This window comes from Echiichthys vipera (genome assembly GCF_963691815.1).
Source record: "Echiichthys vipera genome assembly, chromosome: 19".
NCBI classification, from domain to species: Eukaryota; Metazoa; Chordata; class Actinopteri; order Perciformes; family Trachinidae; genus Echiichthys; species Echiichthys vipera.
Window position 1 is genome coordinate 8431868 of NC_139844.1, and position 24223 is coordinate 8456090.

Below are 24223 nucleotides of genomic sequence, written 5' to 3' on the forward strand. Positions count from 1 at the left end.
CAGCAAAAACATGGCGGTCTGATTACAGCAGAAGGAGAGTTTCAACAACAAGGAATCAGTGGGAAACAACGCGGGCGCTGTTTATATGTCACCGTGAGAGAAAGAATAACGGCCGGATTTAAGTGTCCACGGTTCCGGTGACCTAACATCGGCTTGGTTCCCGGTGAGCAGGGTTTGGGATTCGATCCCGGTGGTCAGATTTCAGGCTTACCCGGGTAACTCGGTGCGAGGATTTCCAGCCTTCGCCACCGAGGAGTAAGCCTCTGTCACACGCGGGGTGACATTTTAAAGCTAGTACTAATGTTACATGTGACGCCTGTTGGTTACCGGCTGATTTCTATTTTAGTGTTTTAACCGTTTTAACTGAACTTAACGGCAGTAAAAGAAGCGCAGCCCTGCACGGCCACTTTAGCCAGTTAGCATTAGCTGTGTGGGGTTGACTCAACAGCGTGCCTGGAAGAAGCGTCACCGGGCAATAGGAAATAAAAGTCACAAAATATAACTTGACACTTGGTATATTTAATATATTAATTACAAGCCGAATTGATTAGTGGTTTATATCTTTAAAACATGTTAAGTCTCTATATCTATCACCAGTGTACACTTAGCAGAACGTAAGATCAAATCAAATGATCACATTTCTGAATGAGGTTTGGTGACAATGCGATATCATTGTACCACTTAAATAACTCGACACTTTGTATGTATAATATTTGAAACATATGCCGAATTGATAAGTGGTTCATGTCTATGAAACAAATTAAGTCTCTCTCTATCTATCACCAGTGTACACTTAGCAGAACGTAAGATAAAATAAAATGATCACATTTCTGAACGAGGTTTGGTGACAACGCGATATCACCTCCTGTATGAAATATTACATCATAATATCATTGCTTACCATCTTTAGGAATGGACCTCCAGTTCTTTGTGCTGATATTCTTAGATATGTTGTTGTGGTTTATAAAAAGGTTAATGCAGGTTAATGTTAACTCCTTTCTGTTTCAGCAGCAAAGTGAAAGTGAGAAGAAACCTGCTCCACCCTATGGATCCCACTGACTCTGGACAAGGTTATACCTTTTATGCAGTCTATGAGTTATACAGGCTGTACAGTTTAAATGCATTAGGTTACTTAGCTACTATTATAAAGGTGTCACAGGGAAATAAATAACAAGTGTGCACAAATGATTCTGTACTCTTGAATCCTGTCGAGATACTTTTCAGAGCATGGATGGTAATAATCTTGGATTTAATGCAGTTTTGTATTCATTTTGTTAAGCGATATATTGGAACATATTTTGGTATTTTGCCCATTATCCAACATCAACGACAGGTTAATAAAACTGTGTTTGACATAATGTTTATTTTGTGTGCTCAAAGTGAGTCATTCAAGAGTGTGAATCAATTTGTGCACAGAAATTATTATTTAATAGTAGAAATTATCCATTCATTTGCACATGAGTCACTCATTTGTGCTCACTTTCTTTTATTCCCAAAGACACCTGCCATATCTTATTAGCATATATATATATTAGAATATATTAGCATGTTCTAAAGTATGGTTTCTTTTTGAACGTAGTTGTGCACACGGTCTCTTGATTGTCTTTTCAATAGATTTGTTTTATTTTAATTGATTTGTTTACTCTGTGATGTCCACCTCAATCTCCTCCCAGGGCCAGAGAAGCCGACAGAGCAGTGTTGCGATTTATCCCCCAGCTCCAGAGGACGACAACGGAAGAAAAATTCCATGTATTCAGATTATGAAACCGATGCTGCGTCTGACGTGCAAAATCCCAAACCGCCTCGAAAGAGAAGAGGAGCAGCTTCTCAAAAGACTCCGGCAAAGAGGGGAAAAGCTAAAAATCACACAGAACACACTGAAGACGGGGAAGAAGAAGAAGAAGAAGAAGCAGCAGCTGACAAAACACCTCAAGAGTCAGACGGGAAAACCTCTCCTAAAAAGGCAGCGAGAGCCAAGAAGACCCCAACAAAAAAGACTCCCGCCAAAAAAACGCCCGCCAAAAAAACGCCTGCCAAAAAAACTCCCGCCAGAAAAACTCCCGCCACTGATGGGGGCCTCCCAACCGCGGAGGGTGGAGTTGTAGATGCCGTGCAGCAGGAAAATGGGACACCAAAGCCAAAGAGACGGTACGTGAGGAAGCGGCCCGCGCAGGAACCGGCTACAGAACCACAGTGCGAGGAGGCTCCGGTTGAACCTGAGGAGATAACTCCGAGTGGGCGCCACAGGAGAGGTGCCGCTAAAGCGTAAGTTACATGTCGACGTGTTATTATATCTAGTAATAATGGTGTAAATAAAGTGTGCTTCCTTCCCTCCTCACTCAACATACGACACTTCTCCAGGGCACTGAAGTACCTCAGCAATTTGGCAAAAGAAGTGTTCGGTAGTACCGGTGAGGAGGCAGGCGCCCGCACAGACTCCGCCACAGAGCGGAACAGTGTCAAAGGAAGCAAAGGTACTTTAACGGCACCCACCTGTCACTCGGAGCGCCCTTATTCTGTATAATCTTAAGTGTTAAAAGGGATAGTCCGGCTGTTTAAAGTGGGCTTGTATAAGTGTACATCTGTAAAATAAATCAATTTCAGTCCAAATGTGCGCTATATTTAGAGTATTTTCACCTCATTACCTTGCTGGCTGACAGCTCTCTCCTCCAGTTTCCACAGAAGTTTCCTCTCTCTCTCTCTCTCTCTTTTGGTCAAATAGCGAAGAGTTGTACTAACTTTAATCTGCGGTGATATTTGGTGGTTTTTATTGATTGGTGATGTGATGTCATCCCTGACCAACTCTACCACGTTCATAATTCCGTCTCCATTAAGGCGCTACCTTTTTAAAAGCTCACTATCATTTAATCTCTCCTAAATGTTGACTGCATCAGCCACGTTAGGTCCTCAAGAGGACTCTTAAGTCTCTCACTCAGCTACTTTTAGCGCTAAAATGCTTTTTCTGAATTACACTTATCTTAAAAAGTAAGGAGTCCTAAAATTGGGAGTGAAACACACCTTATTTTTAAGAGTTACTCCTAAATGCAGCAAGTTAGGTCCTACTCTAAGCCTTAAGATGTTTTGCACTCTCTCTCTCTCTCTCTCTCTCTCTCTCTCCCTCCCTCCCTCCCTCCCTCCGCCATTCATTCTCCTTCTGTAGAAATTCTTCTTCTGTTTACTCATAAAGGGATCCTCTTGTCTCCATGCTGAACGACATTTTGTTTATTCCTTAAACCATGCTGATCCAGCTGATCAGTTTGCGGCAACATTGCGCTTATGGGTAGAAATAAGTAGTGCCAAAGGAAAAAGTCTGTTTCTCTGCAAGATAAAGCGGTGAAAATATTCTAAATAAATTGAATTGAATTTAATTAAATATAGCGTACACTCAAACTGATATCGATTTTTTTTTTCAAACATTAACGGTGGGTCTATTTTTTAAGTTATTAAAGCATGTTTCACTGCAGCTGCTGGTCCTATCCACAGCAGCTGCTGTGCTTCTCCAAACTGGCGGCGTGTTAACTGTCATCTGCTGTAAGTAATAAGTACCCTATACAACCACAGTTCAAAAAAGCCGAAACTATCCCTTTAATGTAATTTAAACAAGAGAGTTATACCTACAGTACTAAACTACAGTACCTACCGCAAAGATTGCTCCGAACTTTGGCATGAATCTCTCTTCTTCACATACTCGCAGGCTGTAAAGGCCGTAAGAGGAAACGTGAATACGACAGTGATGCTGCAGACGACGAGGACTTTGTTCCAAATGTTGAAGAAGAGGAGGAGGTTGAAATGGAAGAGGAAGAAGAAGAAGAAGAAGGAGAGGCAGAGGACTCGGACTTAGACTTGTGGACAAGAGGAAAAAGTCCAGCAGCTTATCACGTCAGCAGGAACTGTGTTAGTAGTTTGAAACAATGAGTCATTATAGATTAATTAAAGAAAAAAAGACTTGAAATGCACAGAAAGGGGATAAATTTAACTCAGCCAATCTCCTTCTCTCCTGCAGGTAGGCGCGTCGATCAGAACCCCCAACGGGATGACCAACAGCACCATGAAAGTAGTTTGGGACACCACTGAGAGGACCAAGAAGTTGTAAGTAGCTTCATTCACCGCTGCAGTCAGCAGATTTACAGGCTTTTTAGGATTTAAAACCGGTCTGTCTTTTTTTCTCAGCCTTGACACTATTTTACAAGTTCCCTGGAAAAAGAGGATAAAGTAAAAACATGAGCAACAAGGTCACTGAACAGCTTATCTTTAAAACAGCTATGTGCTTGTGACGTATACATATGATGTGTGTGTTTTGCAGCCGGGAGGAGCACTACAGCAGCTGGGTGTTCCCAGAGTGGGTCCCCTCCACCAGTCACTGGCTCCCTGTACCACAAAGGTAGTTCACCTTTAACCTTAATTAGTCAGATATTCCAGTTTTCTACAAGAAGCGGGGCTTGTAAACTGATCAAAATAAAACCAAACCTATTTGAATGCTTTATTTTTTATTCCAAAACACTTTACTTTCTGCACTTGAAAGTGCTTTAGGGCACGGTCGAACATGCGTGAATGTAGGAGAGTGACAATCAATGTCTTTTCATTTCTGAGCTTCCCATTCATTGTCTACGTAAGCCGCAGTGCGATGTGCTGTGGTAGCGTGGCGGCTAACCGGCTGCATCGCTTAGTTCTCTCATAAAATATTTTCAGAAACACAATCCTGTAAACTATTTTCATCACGTGTTTGCAACGCAGACGCCATGTTTGTCTGTTTTGAAATCCGTGAGTAGAAAGTCCTCGAGTCAAGTGTTCGTCCAATCAGGTGCAGCCATCACGAGTGTAGTAGTGACACTACTGTTCTGATTGTACAGATCTGAAGATATGTGAGCGTGAAACATCCACGTTTCACCAACAAATACACGTCATACCTTTTTTACTAAAATCCTTCAAAGTCTACGCTCCTTTTTTTTATCAGTCTGGACAGTTTGGATGTTAAACTGTAACTTGACTGGTGGAGGCGAACAACCACAAGGCCGTTGCTCTTTTCTACTGAGACACAAACGTTTCATCACTGCAGAATCTCATTGAAATGTCAGGTTTTAACAGTTTTTTTCATTTGTCTTATGTGTTATTCAGTGATTTGGAGAAGTACCTGCCTCAGGAGCTCCAGTCGGCTGCCTTCAGAGTGTCCAGAGAAGGCCTCAGTAAGGAGGAGACGCCTCTGCAAAGACTCGGCAGGTCAGACGGAGCATCATCTAAACTTGCAATCATATTCATTAAAAAATGCGTTACGGTAGTTATTACCATTTAAAACGATGTATTTTATCTTTACAAGACAAATGTAATCATTTATTACTTCAACTATCAATAGTTTTGTTATTGTTCAGACACCAGAGATTATTAATTATTTGTATTTCACTTTGATGGAGTTATCTTTTGTAGTTTCGTTCCCTGACACCCCTGGTCTGCTTTTGTTTGGGGTTTTCACCTTTTTTCCCCCCCTTTTTGGCAGTTTTTTAAGCCTTTCATTATGCAGGACAGACAGGAAATGGGGTGACAGAGAGGGGTAGACATGCAGCAAGGTACTGCAGGTCGGGGTTGAACCTGCAGCTGCTGCCTCGAGGGCCTTCAGCCTCTTTACATGGGGCGGTTGCTCTAACCACTCAGCCATAGGCCACCTCTGCAATCATTGGTTTTTTGTGTAAAAGCATTGATTCAATTATGATCCAGAGAATTGTTTTGTGGGAGCTCTGAAATAAAATGTGTGTTAGTTTAGTAAATCCTAATGTGTTCATGTTTTCAAAGCCTGTCTGTTTCTGTAACTGACCAGGTTCACAGCAGAGCCCGCTCACCCGGATCGCTGGGACATGTTGCTGTATGCGGGAGGACCGGTCTGGGCCATGGAGTGGTGTCCCACACCTGATGGTGCTCCGGCACCCCAGTACCTCGCTCTGGCCTGCCATCAAAGGATGGAAGACCGGCACTACGTCAACAAGACGCACAGCGGACATGGACTAGTTCAGCTGTGGGACTGTGGTACGCTGGAGTACAACAGCAGGTACAGATTATTCCATGGCTGATAGTGATGAGATTATTCTGATGGGCCCCTGGGCACAGACGTGTAAGAGGCCCCCACTCTGTCTTCACAGGAACAAGACACTCAAATTCAAAGAGTCGACTGTTAATTCTTTTTGAAGTCATTTTGTTTCTCATTTTGCTCAATTTACCTCCATTTTAGTTGTTTTTGTCTTTTTAATTGTTTTGCATCTATTTTTAGACATTTTCTTTGTCGTCATTTCTTTGTCTCTGTGGATGTTTTGTGTCTATTTTCAGTCATCTAGCATTTCTCGTGGTCATTTTGCATCCCTATAGTCATTTTTTCTTTGTGGTCATTTATGTTTGTTTTGTCTAAATTTGAGGTCATTAAGCATCTCTTTGTGATCATTTTGTGGGGGTTGTCAGTAACATTTTATGACTCAGGGTCTTTATTTGAGTTTATTTTGAGGTTTTAAGATTAACATTATTTACATGTTTCTGTAATGATGATGATGGCTTTGTGAGTCCCCTGAATACCTTGAAAGTGCTTGAATGTTACTCTTTAGAAGCTGTATGAACGCTTGTCTCTTTCGTTTTCCCCTGTCTCTGCAGACCAAACTCTCAGCCAACCTTGGCTTATGGCTTGACCCAGGACAAAGGCTTCATCTGGCATCTGAAGTGGTGTCCTGCAGGAGGCTGGGAGCTGCCCACCTGTGGCAGAAAGGTACGCTATTCTACTTGCATATGTTGTCTCTAGTTACCTATAGCCAATACTTTGTTTTAACAGAAATAAATCCCCTGCCCCCCAAAAGGCTCCTTTCCTGCCCAGACTGGGTCTTCTGGCAGTTGCCACCTCCACCGGTGTGGTCACCATCTACAGCCTGCCCCACCCGGATGCTCTGCACTCCAACAAGAAGCAAGCGAACTCTGGTAGGACTGTGCATGTTTATACAACCTTTCAATTACAAGTATTGGTAAAAACGGTCATGGTTTACCTGTACTGTAAAACTGCTGCACAACCCTGAGAATGAAGTGTGTCAGTAGAGGGTGCTCAGTAGAGGGCAGTGTTGCCTCCCTAAAGCCTGAAGTCAGTATGTGTGCGTGTGTGTACCTGACTTCTACTGTAGCCTGAGAGGACACAGGACTGCAGTGAAGCTGTGCCTTAGAGGTGTTTTTTTGTGATCATGGCAGCATTGTAAAAACAAACAGCTGGACTATGGATATGATCAACCCCACCCCTCTGCTGATTTTACATGAGCTTTGCTGCAGTGGTGCACCCCTCCCTTACTCTATTTCTTCACACACCATAACAGAGAAATAGCAGGTAAACAAATAAGAACAAATCCACCTTTTTTAATGTTACCGTATCCTTCTATCTCTCCCTGAGAAGAGTCTCACCAAGAGCTCCCATCTGTATTCTGACCACTAGAAGGCGAGAATACAGGCTGAAATAGGTGCTTTTAGCAGGTGCCATAGTGACTTTGAAGCATCATGACATCCTTGCGAGTGTGTCGATGTGATGTGGATCCATTTGTTGTCAAGACATTTGGAGTTGCCTCGAAACTGTTGTCAAACCCATCGATATCAAGGGACCAGTTAACCGTAAAATTTAACCAGTGAGTGGTTGAAAGAAGAGTTGAGACCAGCAGGAACTGATGATTTTGAGTTTGTGTACGGTTAATCTTGGAACTCACCGACTGTAAGTGATGACAATTTAGCCTCTTGGGACAACAGCGATTATTTCAGGCTCTTCTGTGTAGCCAGTGGATAGCCGGGTCCATTATTTATAGTCCAATTAGCAACTTGACACACATGCATGCAGAGAAATAATAACAAATGAAAATGGAAACCTAATGAAAAGCTAAACTGTCAAACACCTCTTTTGCTCTCCACAAAAGACTGTTTACCTGCATGCAACCAAAGCCTGCTCAAACATGATTGTGTTCAAAACTCCAAACAGAAACTAAAATGCACATTATAACGGGGCTTAAGCGCTGTGACTGCGTGCTTTAATTTCCTAGTTTTGACTCTTCTGTATCGATACACAATCTTTCAAGAGAGAACGTTTAGTTTACACTGACATGGAACCGAGAAAATCATGAAATCCTCACAACAGAGAAGCTGAGACCATCGAATATTTGGCTTTATTGATAGAAATAGTTGCTGATTGATTTTCCGTTGATAGATTAAATGCTTATTTGGTTTAGCTCCAGTCTCATTAAAAAGATTTGCAGGCTGCAGGCATAATACACAACCTGTTAAAGTATGTAATCAGTCACACGGCACCGTATCCACCACATCAGACATCATTAACTGGGCCGCATCTCTCATTCAATAAAAGGACAGTATGCATAAAGATCGCAGTGCATATTTAGTGCTCTGGGGTCTATCTCACTGTTAAATATACACACACAGAGCTCGCCAGGAGTGTGAGTATATCTAGATTACGATGCTGGAGTCTGTGGACGAGTGTGTTCAGATCACTGCGTCAGTCAGCTGCCTCTGGAGCTCTGCTGATAGACTGTACGAAAGAGATTGATGACGATCTTATCTGCCACATCCATCATACACATACAACATGAAGGTCTAAGCTGTTGTTTCAAAGCTTTCTCCACACTCTCTCTGTGTGCGTGCGTGCGTGCGTGCGTGCGTGCGTGCGTGCGTGCGTGCATGCGTGTGTGTGACGTCCCATTAAGCCTTGTGTTATGGGGTATATCTTCTCTGTAGCACAGTGTAACACAAGCTGATATTTGTGCTGCTAGTGATAATTGCATTTTTTAAATGACGATATCCCTTAAAATAGACCTTAGAATTTGAGAAACTGCAAATAAGTACGGCGTCTTGCTTAATTGTATTCTTCTCACAGCTTTAAACCACCACGTGTCCTTTGGAATGCCACAAAATGTAATTCTTCTTCATTACCTTCCTTTAATTTATATTTATTTTCATCAAAACATGAACACCAGCTCTATTTGGATGGGAGAGACTTAAAATAGGCTGCCTCGACTTTGATTAAATGGCGCCATTATAGAAGAGCTCATGCAGAGTTATTTGTGCGTTAATATTTGAATTAAATATAGTATACTGGGTAACAACAGACTCTACTGTGTTACACTCGACTTGGTTTTACAATGAAAAAAAATTCCCCGTGCTGCATGGACATAAAAAGCCATATAAAACCTGACATTTCCATTCTTTTTCTTCCTTTACCTCCATTGCTTCATGGACTCTGGTTTCCATTTCATTTTGCAGCCACGGGTCATTGGGTCCAGCTTCCAGAGAGCTTCTCCATCAGCCCCCCTGCTTCCAAACATAGGTTATCTTTATTGGATAGAAAAGGTTGCAGAGCGCTCACATTTGAAGAATAAACACGCAGACGACTGCAGAGAGAGACTTGAACCTAGACTCAGGCAAATACTGAACTGTCGAACAGGGTCCCAACCGCAGTTTAAAAATATAGAGGTCCTTGAGTCCAAATTTGACAAATGCACCAAAAACAAAAAAACGACTTTTGTTTGTGTTTCATATTTTATATGTTCAATGAACTGTTAAATAGCATTTTTTTTGTTCCAACATGAAGGTCTAAACTGTTGTTTCAAAGCCTTCTCCACACTCTCTCTGTGTGTGTGTGTGTGTGTGTGTGTGTGTGTGTGTGTGTGTGTGTGTGTGTGTGTGTGTGTGTGTGTGTGTGTGTGTGTGTGTGTGTGTGTGTGTGTGTGTGTGTGTGTGTGTGTGTGTGTGTGTGTGTGTGTGTGTGTGTGTGTGTGTGTGTGTGTGTGTGTGTGTGTGTGTGTGTGTGTGTGTGTGTGTGTGTGTGTGTGTGTGTGTGTGTGTGTGTGTGTGTGTGTGTGTGTGTGTGTGTGTGTGTGTGTGTGTGTGTGTGTGTGTGTGTGTCCTGGCCTCCCTCCATCAGCCTGCCACTGTTTCAGATAATTATAAATGGCTGAATGAATGAGGAAGTGAATGAGAAGAGGAGGCTGTTAAAGCTGGAGGAGGATAAAAAAAATAGGCAAAAGGGAGAATGTGAGACTACGTGGTGAACGCACACAATTTACAGCCGCCGTTCTCCATCAGACAAGGATCTATAATTGAAATGACAAAGAAGATGCATCACCGAGCCAGTTGTTAGTGTTGAAAGCTTTGAATTTGAGGTCTAGTAGCTGATACGTCTTGTATCCTTACTCTGTCAGTCATCAGGGGCTCACATGGGGGAAGGAGTCTGAGGGGGGGTCACAGGGAGGCCAAGATAAAGTGCTTGAGTGTGTGTTGTACTTTAATTCACCACGAGAGCCTTATCATCAGTCAGTTAAGAGTAAATGCTTGTGTTGTGACTCAGATTTTTAGGGTTTTTATTCAAGCGTTAATTGGAAAAAGTTGGGCTCGTGGTTAGCTAGCATTACCTGTGTTAATGTTCATTTATTGTCGCTTTAACACAAAGATCCAGTGAAGGATGCAGGTTAATTACCATCATCAGTTATTCCAGACAGAGCAAATACTCATCATTACAGTTCATATGTATATAATACCAGGAGGCTGAAAGCAGTCATTCTGCATAATGAGTACTTTTACTTTTGGTGGTGTTGTATACGTACATTTTGATGCTAATACAGTTGTATTTTTACTCAAATAAGATTTTGAATGCAGGGCTTTTACTTTAAAGGTGTGAGTACTTCTTCCACTGCGGGTTGTTTGAATCTTTGGACTATTAGTCTGCGTGATGATTAGGCAATACCTCTGGGGCTTAGTGATCGCCCAAGACCATTGTGATTGATTTAAAGTTGTAGTCTGTACGATTTTCAGCTAGTTAATTGTCTGTTATCTGTTAAAACAATGGGCATTGTTCACATGACCCACTAATGAAAGCACTTGTATTTTGCTGCCTTGGTGAGAAATACGATCACACTGTCTGAGGCAACTTTCCCGCACTAAAATTAAATGCGCCTCCAGATTAGTTTTTTTAGTCCTTCTTTACGTCAGTCAGCAGCTGTTGGTTCCATTGTCTCGTTTAACGTGAACTTCCAACTTCGAACAAGTAAAAGTGCTATGAAACGCAACGTTCAAGTTGTAATTCCAAGTCAATTCAATTCAATTCAATTTTATTTATAATGCCAAATCATTACCAATTTATCTTAAGACACTTCATATACAGAGTAGGTAAAGACCACACTCTGACTTAATTATGATTTGCAGAGACCCAACAATTCCTCCATGAGCAGCAGAACAAGTCGCACTGTATCTGTAATAGTAATTATTATAGTTATTATATACAGTATTAATCCAGCAATCTTGTGCTGGATTAATACTGGCGACAAAAACCTTCCCTCTAACAGGCAGGAACGTGGAACAGACCCAGCTCTATGGAGGACGGACATCTGTCTGCACCGGTTGGGGAGGAAGAAAAGGAGAGAGAAATAGAGAAAAGTCAGATGGACAGGCAAACATACACAAGTCACGAGTCAAGACCGTTCAACTTTGAGTCCTACTTACGTTTCATAAATGTTACTTTTTTTTAGCGTTCAATTTTAGATTTAGTAAAAAGGCTACAACGATTTTTTTAGTTACCGTATCAAAAGACATCGTTCCCCTTCTCTCTTCGGACCTCCTGTCAGTGTGGAGCATGTGAAGGCATCACGCTGCATCGCTGCAGGCGAGAGCTGCCGATCTACTGACGTCATACAGTCGACACTGTTCGGTCTCCAAAGAAAGTCCCAGAGGCTCACCTGCAGTTACATCTTACTGCCAAAGAGGCCGCTAGAAACAACCTATCTCAATTCTTACAGATTATGACTTTAAAGAAAAACAAACAACCCAGAGAGTTTTTTTTCTACTCCAATCATGCTCCTGGGGATAGGTCTGGCTATCCAAGACTAATAGACTATGGACAGGGTTGTCAAGTTCTAGGTCATAACACTGCGTTGCTGCATGTTAAATACAGAGAATAATGGAAAGCCATGTTGTCAAAATGTCTTTATTTTATCATTTTCTGAAAGTAAATGAAGGTATGTCTGCAACTAAGATGAAAAGGAGAGAGAGGTTTATCTCTGAGAAGTTAAGAGGTTGTCCACAATATATCGTTATCGTAATTCTCCGGTAAATCTATATACTCGTGTTGACTCACAGGCACTTTCAGACTCGGCTCAGTGTTGTGAAGCCTGGCTTGATAACTTGTGACATATTGTCGCTGACTGGGTCTAAAGATTAGGACTTGATTTAGGACATAAGAGTCTTGTATAAAAGTACGAGTGTAGGCTGAGGATGAGCTGATGGAAGGTGCTGAAGAGTGAGAAGGACACTTTATTGATTTGAGTTCTCAGCCATCTGAAGTGGAGGAGCAGAGGAAACTAATGATGGGGAACAGTGTGACACCCTTTTTTTTTTGTTATTGGATTTTACTTCCATTAAACACAACTGTGATTGTCAAGACGGGCTCGGCAGAATTACTTCTAAATTGGTTCTTTACATCCAGCAATTTTCACCCACACCAGGGGGAGGGGCTCTGATGTGGCGTCTCATCTCAACACTGTCACACTGCTGTAACACTCCATACAGACATGTATGTCCCCTATGGGATGAACTTGAGCTTTGGTTCACTTTGGTGATCCCCTGACTTAACCCTCTGAGACCCACATAGACCTATATTTGACTTTTTTAGGGGGAGATAAAAAGGTAAATCGTAAACGTTACACATCATCTTAAAGCTGGGAACCTGATGATTACGTTTTTCTATTCATAAATCCATAATAAACAGTATTTTTTCATGCGCATATACACATTTTAGAGTGCTTACAGGCTTAGAACATTATGATGAAAGTATATGAAGGTCATTATCCTGCTCTATTGTGTCTCATAAATTGTTGCAGCAGTTTTTGAGTTGACACAATTTGTTACACAGATTTGGTGCTACATTTATCAATTTTTGCCCCTCAAGAATTGATGATAAATAATGTCCAAAATCCAACATTAAGACACCCAGAACTTGAGGAACACCACGTAACAACTCTGGCTGTCATCAAGCCCCAACCACAACGGTTTCCTGGTTGATCCAGTTCTCCGAGTGTCCCCTAGGGGAAGGGTTCCTAATAGAGCAGTTTCTCAGTGACCCCCATGTTAAACAGGCCGTTTTCACAGCATCATTAAACCTGTTTAAGGCCTGGCACAAAAAAAAACATTCTAGTCTGAATGTTTAGGTCATATCTCCATGACAACACTGAGGGGGGGTGATTTTTTTTGTACCAGGCTAGTTTTTTATTTTATTGGAGGTTAAAGTTTATGAATAATTAGGGGTGCTGCCTCCTGAGTGACAGCTAGCCGCTGGCCCTCACTTCTCCTTGGAGGTAAACGTCAGCCAGATGGACGTATCCCCCTCCCCCCAACGTCACATACATGCCCTTTTTTTGGTAAAAGGAAATGAGGCGGAGTCAAAGTCTGACAAGATGGAGACTCCCGTAGGCGAGGACGATTGGATCAAGTTGAGAGAACGGACCTCGACGTAGAGGCTACGTCCATTTTTTGTATACAGTCTATGGTTGTGATGTGGGATCAAAAACTTTTGACATTTTGAGATTTCTGCAAGAATTGCAGTTTTCGGCTATTGGATGGCGAGCACTTGTGTTGTGTAAACTGCTCACAAACCCCCTTATTGTTAATCTCCTGGTGAAGTCCATCCATCCTCTGAACTACCTAGGTTTCTAGGTGGTTGTAAAGTTTCATGAGGCTGTGATTATCCTAGAGGACACAACAGACCATCACACATGAAGACTTTATGGACCCCAGTATGCAGAAATATTAAAATAGTCCATTTTAGAATAACACATTTGTACGGCAGGAGAAAAACTCAAAATGAAGAGTTTTTATGTTGTTTGCAGCAATGGAGGTAAACCAAAACTTGTTCAAATGACTGCTACGCACATCCACTTTTTCTTCTCTATAAATGCTAATTGTTATGCGTATTGCATCCTAGATTTAATGATCAGTACCAATAGACAAGTGATTTACGTTTCTCTCTGCAGGAAAATCCAGCGAAAGCTTGCCGATATACCAGGTAGGCTCCTTTTGAAAGTGTTTGTGCCTCTTTCTCTATTTACTTTGTTAAATTCCTCCCACCTAAACATGTATATGACAATGGGCAACAGGAAAATATAACATCCACCGTGCTGTTTCTTTGTGCAGGCAACAGGAGTGTTAACACTGAAGCTTGGCTCCTTCAAAGCCCCTCGCAACGAGAGGAGTGGACAAGTGCTGTCTATGGATTGGCTCCCTGAAAAACCACACAATATAATGGCTATTGGATTTTATGATGGTACGAATTGATTTCTCGGAGATGTTGCTGATTAATCGGTTCGGTGTTTGAAAGAACAAACAAATTTCTACTCTAAAACGCCACAGGTTCCTCTCCTGCAAACATCATTTAGCTCCTCTGTCTTCATGAACTACTAACCCCATATTTTCATTTTGAAGTATTGTGTGTTTTCATTCTCTCTCTGCAAACCTAATATTAAGAAACCTATCAATACAGTGGTTAAAGGGTCTTTTCACCAAATTCTTATGTTATCAAAAGTCAAGCCTTATTTATGTTTTAATGACATGGAAAGGGTCACCCATGCCTTTATATCACGCAGGCTCTATAATTGTAATTCTTTTATATGTTTTTCTTGACCAAAGCTCGCTCCGCCGCAGCCGCGGCTGCTCGCCTTTTGACTGGCACTAAAAAATGTCACCACATCACCCCTGTTCTGGCCTCCCTCCTCTGGCTTCCCATCTGCTTTAGGATTGATTTTAAACTGTTTAAGATTTAACTGGTCTGGCTCCTCTATATCTTGCGGAACCCATACAAGTTAGTAATCCAGCCAGAGATCAACAGTCATCCAGTGTGTTGTTGCTGGATGTACCTAGATCAAAACTGAAGACCAAGGGTGATCGTGCCTTTTCTGAGGCTGTCCCAAACTCTGGAACAGCTTGCTCTTACATGTTAGACATGCAGGATCCATGGAGAGGTATAAGGGTGCTTTAAAAACACAGCCAAATTTTGTTTAAAATGTCTATGTGTATTTTGTACATACGGTTGCATAGCTAGCCGTGCATGTATGCGTATGTATGCGTATGTATGCGTATGTATGCGTATGTATGCGTATGTATGTGTATGTATGCGTATGTATGTGTATGTATGCGTATGTATGCGCATATGGTCGTAGATGTGCAGGTGCTACATTGTTTTTGTCTCTGCTCTGTGAAGCAACTTTGGATGACTGTTACAGGTCTTTTTAACAGTGCTCATTCTCTCTCGCTCTCTCTCTCTCTCTCTCTCGCTCTCTCTCTCTCTCTCTCAGGTGTAGTCGGTCTGTGGGATCTGACCTCGAAGTCTTCGCTGTTGCGAATGCGAGAGTCGGATGGGTCGCTCAGCCTGCTGCCCTACCGATGCCTCCGGGCTCACGACCACGCCGTCCGAGCCCTGGCCTTCTGTCCCGCCTCCAGGTAGACACTTTCACATCTAAACTCACCTGACTGTTGATATTAAGTTTTCTATTGAAAACCACGAATAAAGTTAGCAGCTACTTTTGTTTGCATAAATCTGAAAATAATAATAACAAGACAATCTTCAGCACTCATTGAAGCAAAACCAGAAGAAAGATTAATTTATTACCTACAAGTTTCAATCAGTCTACAGGTAAAATATCACAAATTCAGACTTGAATCATTCGTCTTGCGAAATCTTGGATTAATGATCATTGCATGCTTATGAGAGTACGTGTAAATGTTATACGACCCTGTCAATACCTGTATAAGTACATAGGGATAATGTTGTAAATCAGTAAAGTGAAAAATATTGTCTGCTCAGAAAATGAATTCCTAACTTTGCAGCAGCTTCAAATGGACTTGAATTGACAAGCACATCCATATATATAGAGTGGCTGTTTGCACCTGTCATGTATCAGGTTCATGTGTCAAGTTTATTCGTATTTATTTATAACCCATAAACATAACAACAACCCTATGCAGGCAAAGAAAAACGGTTCTATTGGAAAATCATGAAAAACCTTGCAGTGAATCAAAGAAGATTTTCTGTTTGCTTGTTTATCTTTTCTGTTTTTTCTCCTTTTACTTTAGTTTGGCAGTTTTATTCACAGCCAATTAAAAGTTGGGTGGTTAAAGGCGGGTCTGGTGCTCGCAGCCAAATGCAGCTCAGTAAATCTCTAAGGCAGGAAACTGTGCTTCAGATTTTTTGCAGAATTGCCCTTGTTCCAGTGTAGTCAGGCACTAATTCAAAATGTAGGGTACAAGGCCGGGCATGCAGCCATGTGCTTTCTAAGCTAGCACCATTCAGATGAGGGAGCCTCTCTTATTTATCTGCCAGTCAACTGCCACTGATCTTCAGGCTGCAGCCTTCCTGAGCTCACATGGATTTGAGTAACATCTTCCCTAAAAAACTTGAATGCTCGCTGTTCTTACGATCAATATTCATCTGAACTTTTAACCTCCAGAGAACACAGCCCAGGATTATTGAAAGAGGAAAATAAAACCTGTTTTTAGAATTTGTATAGCACCTTTCAATTTATTATTGAATTTATTATTTATTTATTGATTTTGTATTCATTTTGTTTTCTATTTCGTTTCGAGATATTTATTCTCTTAAATACATGAATCCTAACATTTATCTGGCTGAATAGAGACAGCAGCTCGCAGAGAGCACACAAACCTGACAACTGATCAAGGTCATCAATTGAGGTGTTGCTTGTTTTCCACACCGATAAGGGTCAAGGAGGAGGCATAACAGATTCTTTAACAACCAAGTTTAGCTAATTTCTCAGTCGATCCCCAGTGCAAAACTAGCAGTTGAGGTGGACAAAACGCTGCAGAGTAAAGAAGGATGGGATTTGGATCTGCGTTATTTTATCAGATACCAGAACCATTCAAATGTTCCTGGATCGGCCTTCCATTTATACAGTACACTTGTATAGCAACAGGGCTTGACGCTAACTTTTTTCACTAAAGGAGCATGTTTAGGGGGTTGTGAGAAGACATTTACAGCAAGCTGATCTATTATTTGAAAACAAAAAGTACACTAGGTTTTTTTATTTTTTTTTATTTACGCTTTAACTGTATTTATTTAATAATAATGTCATTATTTTTTACTTATACTAGATTCAGGATTACTTTAATACATGCAATTAATTTAAGATCTTACAAACCAATCTGGTAAAACACTTCTTTATAAGAAATTATACACTTGGTATTAATTCAGAGAACCACAGTTATTATCGTAACCTCAACTGGTGTCCACTCGCTAAGCTCGACCATCTCATGGCGCTGCAATCCCTTATGAACACAAAGGTATGTGTGTTATCAGAGAATAAACATGGTGTACGGTTGAAGAAACATGAGCAGATTCTCAGTGTATTCACACACACACACACACACACACACACAAATCATGAGGTAGAAGTTGAAAGAGGTTCTCTCTGTTGAGTTTAACTGAAGTTGGTACTGTAGGTATCCCCAAATGACATTGGTCTTGCCAACCAAATACCAATACATACTATCGGGGAAAAGACTTTCTTTCTTGATGTGTGAGTACATCCTAAGTAGTATAAGTATATGACTATGGTGAACACTGGCCAATATTTGATTATGGATAAAAGGTCACAGCTCAACATTTCACCTGAACCTTCAAAGAGACCATTTCATCGCTCGCCAACTTTTCTCTGCTCCATTACTCTGCGTGCGTGCGTGCGTGCGTGTGTGCGTGCGTGCGTGCGTGGGTGCATGCATGCGCGTGAGTGTGTGTGTGTAGATGGGGAGAAAGAAACGGAGGGGTCATTTGCATCACCTTTGCCTGCTACAAGGATTCATTTTGCAAGTCAGCAAAGAGGCCAAAGTAATATCCCTTTTTATTAAAACTCTGACACTGGCCAGTCAGAGTGTCATCTACCTCTGATATTAAGGGACGTTTTCTTCCCTAAACCGCTTCAGTAGTGGTAGTCTGTAACAGTAAGAAAAAAATTCTGCAGTATCATCTTTTTAAGGTGCTGACAACCCACCTAAAATATTATTAATATGGCTGTTGGTGTGATGTAAATACCTTCACAGAGCCTTGGTGTAAATACATGATATGCTGAGATTCCAATTCTTGGGAGAAATGCTGAAAAAGTAATTTTGAGAATAATTTTTTCAACGTGTATTGACCGTCAGCTGAAAATATGAGCTGTGGATGCTCTCCTACATCACTTTAATCCTAACGTGTTTAGTTCAACAGGGATTTGAGCCAGAGAACCATCCACTGTAACAACGACCTCTTTTAAAGCTAGAAATGTCCCGTCATTACAACTTCTCTGTCCCCAATTGTCCGCCATTAATTCAAGGGCATCAGTGCTGTTAGCAGGCTTCTCATCAGCTCCGTCACCACTTATTTTGTGGGTTAGTCAAACTACAAATGAATCTGTTGGCTTTTATGTATTAAAAAGGTTGTAAGGATTGCTTGTTCTTGCTGTTCACAAAGACCAACAAAGTGATTAATCTGTCAATAAATAAACCATGAAGCTTCAGGTACACCTGCACTTGGAAAACGTTGAAATTTAGAGGCTAGTTTTCAAGATGAAATTTAAAATGACCAAACAGCCTGGAAATAATCTACACCTGAGCCTATGTACTCTTTAGGTAACTAATGCTCGTCTTTGGGCAGATCTGAGGCTGTTCTCCTGTCCTTTATTGATCATTTACTGTGTTTGTGCTTCACACATTTGAGCTGATTTTCTGTAGGTTTTAAACTAAAGTCGAAGAGTAATCCTCCAGAGAGACTCGCCCTCTAACTCAGAGACTCAGGAGGACACATATCTTGTCTGGATCACTGCTTTTTAATTATGTAGCCATGTTGAAAGAGATAAAAACTACCTCTCTGTGTTCCACTTTCTCTTTGTCATCTTTTCTCTTCCCCTTCATACACCACTGTTTTTTTGTGGTTTTTGTCACAATAAAATCTGTCTGTATCGATTGCTCTATCTTCATTTGTTTTATGGCAGACACCACTGTCACATTTGATCAATGTAAGGGGAAAGATGCATTCCAGTTCTGAGTTCAAAAGTACTTCAAGTAAATTCACATATTCAGTATAGAGCGGATATTTGCGACATATTTTACCAGCTACTAAATGACAAGAAATTGAAGCAAAAAAAAATTTCAACTCTGAAATGTCCTGCCCAGTATGTTTCCCGTCAAAGTTACTCTAAAAATAAATAAATAAATACATTTACAATTAGGTATCTGCCCCTAAGATCCTCCTCAAGTCCTGTATTTTTCACTTTTACCTTTTCTGCTAATGGAAAAATTATGGATTGCTTCCCACTGTAATCATGTCCCAAAAAAACTGACAACAAGCTGTTTGTGCTTTTCTCTCAGATACCTGTTGGTGACAGCAGGAGACGACCGCTACGTGAAGACATGGGATCTGAGGAGGCCCTATGATCCCATCACTGTTCAGAAGCGCTATCTGACCAATGAGATCTATTGGCCGTTGAACGCACCTGGCCTCCTTTTGGCGCAGGAGAACGCCTATGCAGCGTAAGACAGCTCCTCTGTTTTTATCCATCATATCTAGTGTTACGGACTAGTTTGGTCTCAGGGTTTAAACCTAAGGCCTTCAACCTTATCAATAGTGCTGAAGGAGGGAGCTGAAAAGGGTGAAAACAAGAAATGAAAACAAGTGGACTGTTTTCAACTACCATAGAGCAGCTGAGGTGGGTTAGCTTACCCAGGTAGTTGGCCCCTTGTTAGATTAGCGGTCCCGCCAGCGCTGATGGCGTGAGCAGAAAGCTCCGTCTTGCTAGTTCTATCAGCTTATGTAGGTTGTTGGGGGATGGAAACCCCCAAAAAGACACAAAAAAAATGAGCTAGAACGGGATGACGCTGTGGTGTGGTCTGACTGGCGTCCTTTAAAAAACTAGCATCTCTGTGTGGCGCAGAGGAATTCTAACCTTTAACCCATAACAACTAATCTTGTGCCTATTGGAGACATTATGCCGGTATATCCCCTCCACATGCCTGCTTACCAAATGTTTATTCTGGTATCTGGCTCCCAGTACAGAGCCGTATTTCCCATCACTACACTGAAAGAGCGAGGGACATTCTGAGATTTCAACATGTTTCATTTTCTCTCTCTTTCTCTTCGTTCCTTTCTTGTTTGTTTTATTTTTTTTTTATGTAGGTATGGTTCACACGGAGTGCATTACTGTGACCATCAAATGCGCACCTTCTTTGCAATTCCTAGGACGGGCACTGTGTGGGTGAGTGTGTTTTAATCTTCCATCCTTCAGCTGTGGAAGACAAGATATATTCACAACAAACACCTCCAACCATTATAAGCTAGTTTATTCAAATGGCTGGTACCAAAACACCTTTGTCAGTTTGTAAGTTTCACCCAGACCATAAAATTATAAAACTGGCATTATTCTACGTTTTTCTTCTTGTCAAATATCCCATGAAAAGACCATTGGGTCATACTGAAGACATGCATGTTTTAGAAACTATAATTTAAGTTTAAATTTAAAAGTGTCTTCCCAAAACAGCTGGTCACTGAGGGTTTTTTAGCAAATGTTACGTCCAAATGTTCTCACTCAAACACTCAGTTAAATGGTGCATTTGTTGGGAACTATTTTCAGTGAGTATTAGGGGATGCAGGAGGACATGTCACAGGTTTTGGCACAAAGATTGCAGCACAGAGGAAGAAGAGATGTCATGCTTTGATACACAGTACTTGTCAGTAGACACATTAATTGTTGATTTAGGTATTTTATCACCAATTTTCTTATTTATGACCTTTGAAAATGTTTATTTTGCTGCACCTTTTTGCTGTAATTTGTGTATTGAAAAAAATACACCTGCTTGAACTGATACAATTCAAGGGGGCTTTATTGGCATAAAACAAGAGTTAACTCTGCCAACACGCATACAACTTTACATACTTGGCATGTTTATCTCGAGACAAATCATGGTGTTGAAATTATGTCTCACTTCTACTTCTTCTTCTTTTGAATGCCTTTGAAATTTGGTTTTCTCCACTTAAAGTTATAGAATTAAATTACAAGACAAGTAAACAAACAAGACAGTAATTCAAGTGGGAAAAAACCTAAACTCTTAATGCTGATTTGTCTTTTTTCTCTGTTTCATTGCAGTCCATATCGTACACAGACTGGATGAACAGTGTGGTGACAGCAGACAGCTTCGGTGAGGTGATCCTCTCCGTGTTACCTCAGATTGACATCGCTCCTCAATACATGAAACGCTCATTGGAGAGACGATTTGTGAGTTTACTATTCTTTTTGTTGTGATTTGATGAGAAAACCTGCTTTTAAAATTAAAACATCGGATTGAATGAACCGTCCTCAGAGAAGATGCACTGCTTTATTCGCCTAAGGGGTCTGAAGACGTTAACGTATTCCCCTTGCCTTTTATCTTCAGCCTGTCTACATCACCTCCCTGGTGCCTCATGATGCAACTACAGAAGAAAATCAAGAGGCGGGAGCAGGAGAGGAGGAGCAGGAGGAGGAGGTACAGGTTGCTGAAGAGCAGGAAGGAGGGGAGACAGAAGGACCGGATGCTGAAGGATGTGAAGTAGGGAATGAGAATGAGAACGGAGGAGATGGAGGAAGAGGTAGAAAGGATAAATGGCAGCCTTTGCGGTTCCAGACGTACAAAGAGGCTGCGAAGAGATACTGCCTCCACCAAGAAGACAGTGACATGGTGGGTAGATTCAAAAAGTCACAAAGTGCTTCACACAAGGAAACAAATAGATACATTGTTTTTTAGCCAGGTCTTATGTCTGCACCATTTACCATCTTACAAGAATTTGCACAAACATTCAAGATTTAGTAAATACTGTAGCAAAGAATAAGATTTTAAATAGCGTTTATATCCAGTGAATAGTTCATCAGTTATTAGTGATCGTTAAAACGTTCTGCACATGTAACAATATAATAATCTTCTCCTTCGACTTCCAGCGGACCTTTGCAGGAAGCGTGAAGCGAGCTTTGTGGAAACGCATGAGAGACACGGAGGTGAAGCTGAATCCTGATGATATGCCATTGGCTGCGCTACACAAGGTACCCCCCCCCCCCACACACACACACACACACACATGCATGCCATACAGGCATCATCAAACGCCTGCTGCAAAACAACGTGAAGAAGGAGGGAAGATAAACACTAGAAAGAAAGAGAAAGGAGGTGAGAGATGGATCAGGGGCCTCCTCCTCCTCTGATGGGCAGCTATAAAGACGGGCTGAATGTAATGATGTGTAAAATGAGAAAAATGTCACCCTTGGTGGACGGAGGGAGGGGGAGATGGAAAGCAGCCATTTGAGGATTTGATGTGGTTAATTTTAAGAGTGGGCAGAGTGGAGGGTGTCGCCGTGCCCTCTGGGACGAGATGATGGACGGGCACTTCACGGGACAATCGCAAAAACAAAACGCCACTGGGTTTGTGACTGGCTATTTGTCTGGAGGGGATACATGGATTAGAAAAGGGAAGAGAGTGACGCAGAAAGAGAGAAAAAAATGTAAAAAAAAAAAAAAGGCACAGCAGGAGGATTTATAGTGATGAGATATAGTGAGAGATAGATGAGCATCAGTGCTATTGACTCACTGAGAGCTACAGCTGACTCACTCGCTACAGAGGAGGGAAGAGAAACTTCTACTTGAATACAAGTAATAAGTAGAAGTAGATGTCGCCTGTTTCCTGTCAATCTTCAGCTGTACTACAAAATAAAGCTGTGAAAAGGCCGAAAAAATAAATAATTATAATAATAATAAATAATAATAAAAACAAGGTTCCTCCAAGTCTGGATAAGTTTGGAAAAAGGGAAACTAGTATGGAAACATTTTTGTGTTGTTTCCAGACTATTAAAACGAATTAAAACGAGCTGACCACCGCATCAAGCTGGGTGAAGAAGGGTGTCGGGTTACCATGGTTACCGTTCTCTGTGGGACTCCGATTCTCATTTACGTGTCATCGAGCCAGCCACCTATTGTCAGCAACCAGAGTGTCATGGGTCGATGCAAGTTTGCCAAGGGCTGGCTTCATGAAGAAAGATCTAAAAGATGGCTGATGAAGGATACTAAGTTGGAAAGTAAAGATGTAAACTAAGCTTGAAATCTTCGGACAACTACAACACGAGGGAGCAGCAATTGTATGCCATATTCAGGGACAAAAGCATCAATCCATACTTGTTAAAAGTTGGATTTTTAAACCATTTTTTTTACATAATAAGCATCTAACAAATGGTATTCAGATGTTTAATACCGATCAAGAGAAGTCTGGAAAAGTGTGGACTTTGAAATGGAAAATGTGTATGAACCCTGACTTAAGGTTTTTTGAAGTAGAAGCCGTTTTTAATGGTCGTCTTCTTCTCCTCAGGTGCGGTTCAACCCAAACTTGTGCTGCCACACCTGGCTGGTGTCTGGGGGTCAGACGGGGCTGGTCAGACTGAACTGCCTGAGGGCTATGATCAGCTCTAACACCAAGAAGATAATAAGTGAGAACAAGGCCCAGTTCGATGCACTGTACTCTCCGAAAGACCAGGGGGAGGAGGCCGACCAGACCGGCACAGACGACCTATAGCATAAGTTCACTGCAAAATAAGAAGGTGTATCACAAAAACACAAAGTACTTTTAAGAATGATGCGAAACAATATTAATATTTCATCAGCACTTACAGTATATGGTATACATTTGCTGGGTTTAATCCTGTGTCAAGTGTCCAAAGTGCAGCGATGACAGAACACGAAGGGTTGATTTGCAGGTTTCTGTGGCGTTTGTTTAACAGCAGCTCAATATCACACTTCCTCAAACCTGTTTTTAAATTCTGCCTGAAAGTGTTCCAGGTTAATAAAGAACGACGGGTAAGAGTTTCCACCTATAACCTCACCACCTCCACACTCTAAAACACCATTTTACTTCCCACCAGATGTCTTATCATTTCTGCACCAAATTATCACCAAAATTGACAAAAGTTTATTTGCTTCCGAGAAGCTGGTAGTTAAGTGCCTTTGAAACGTATCATATTTGCGTTTTCCACCTAATGATTATTGATTCCAAAGTGGGTCAAGTAGAGGTTTCAGTTGCTCCAGTTTCTCTTATTTGGCGTACAAATTGCAAACATGGCAGTAAATCAAGGCAGTCCAAAGTAATAAAAAAGTAATTTATCAGCTGCATTCACTGTTA

At 41.3% G+C, this 24223-nt stretch overlaps 1 protein-coding gene across 1 annotated transcript; it reads left to right on the forward strand.

Moving 5' to 3' along the window:
* Positions 1–1045: 1045 nt before the first annotated feature.
* gtf3c2 (general transcription factor IIIC, polypeptide 2, beta) lies at positions 1046–23625 on the forward strand (the record flags this gene model as incomplete). The annotated part of the gene is made up of 19 exons (XM_083934556.1): positions 1046–1070; positions 1674–2265; positions 2362–2474; positions 3695–3894; positions 4004–4089; positions 4304–4381; positions 5116–5217; positions 5810–6037; positions 6628–6739; positions 6828–6945; positions 14025–14056; positions 14185–14314; positions 15342–15486; positions 19405–19566; positions 20210–20288; positions 21177–21305; positions 21463–21744; positions 22002–22103; positions 23417–23625. 19 exons carry the CDS (start codon positions 1046–1048, stop codon positions 23618–23620), a joined length of 2919 nt encoding a protein of 972 aa, XP_083790682.1. The 3' UTR covers positions 23621–23625.
* Between the last annotated feature and the right edge of the window lie 598 nt (positions 23626–24223).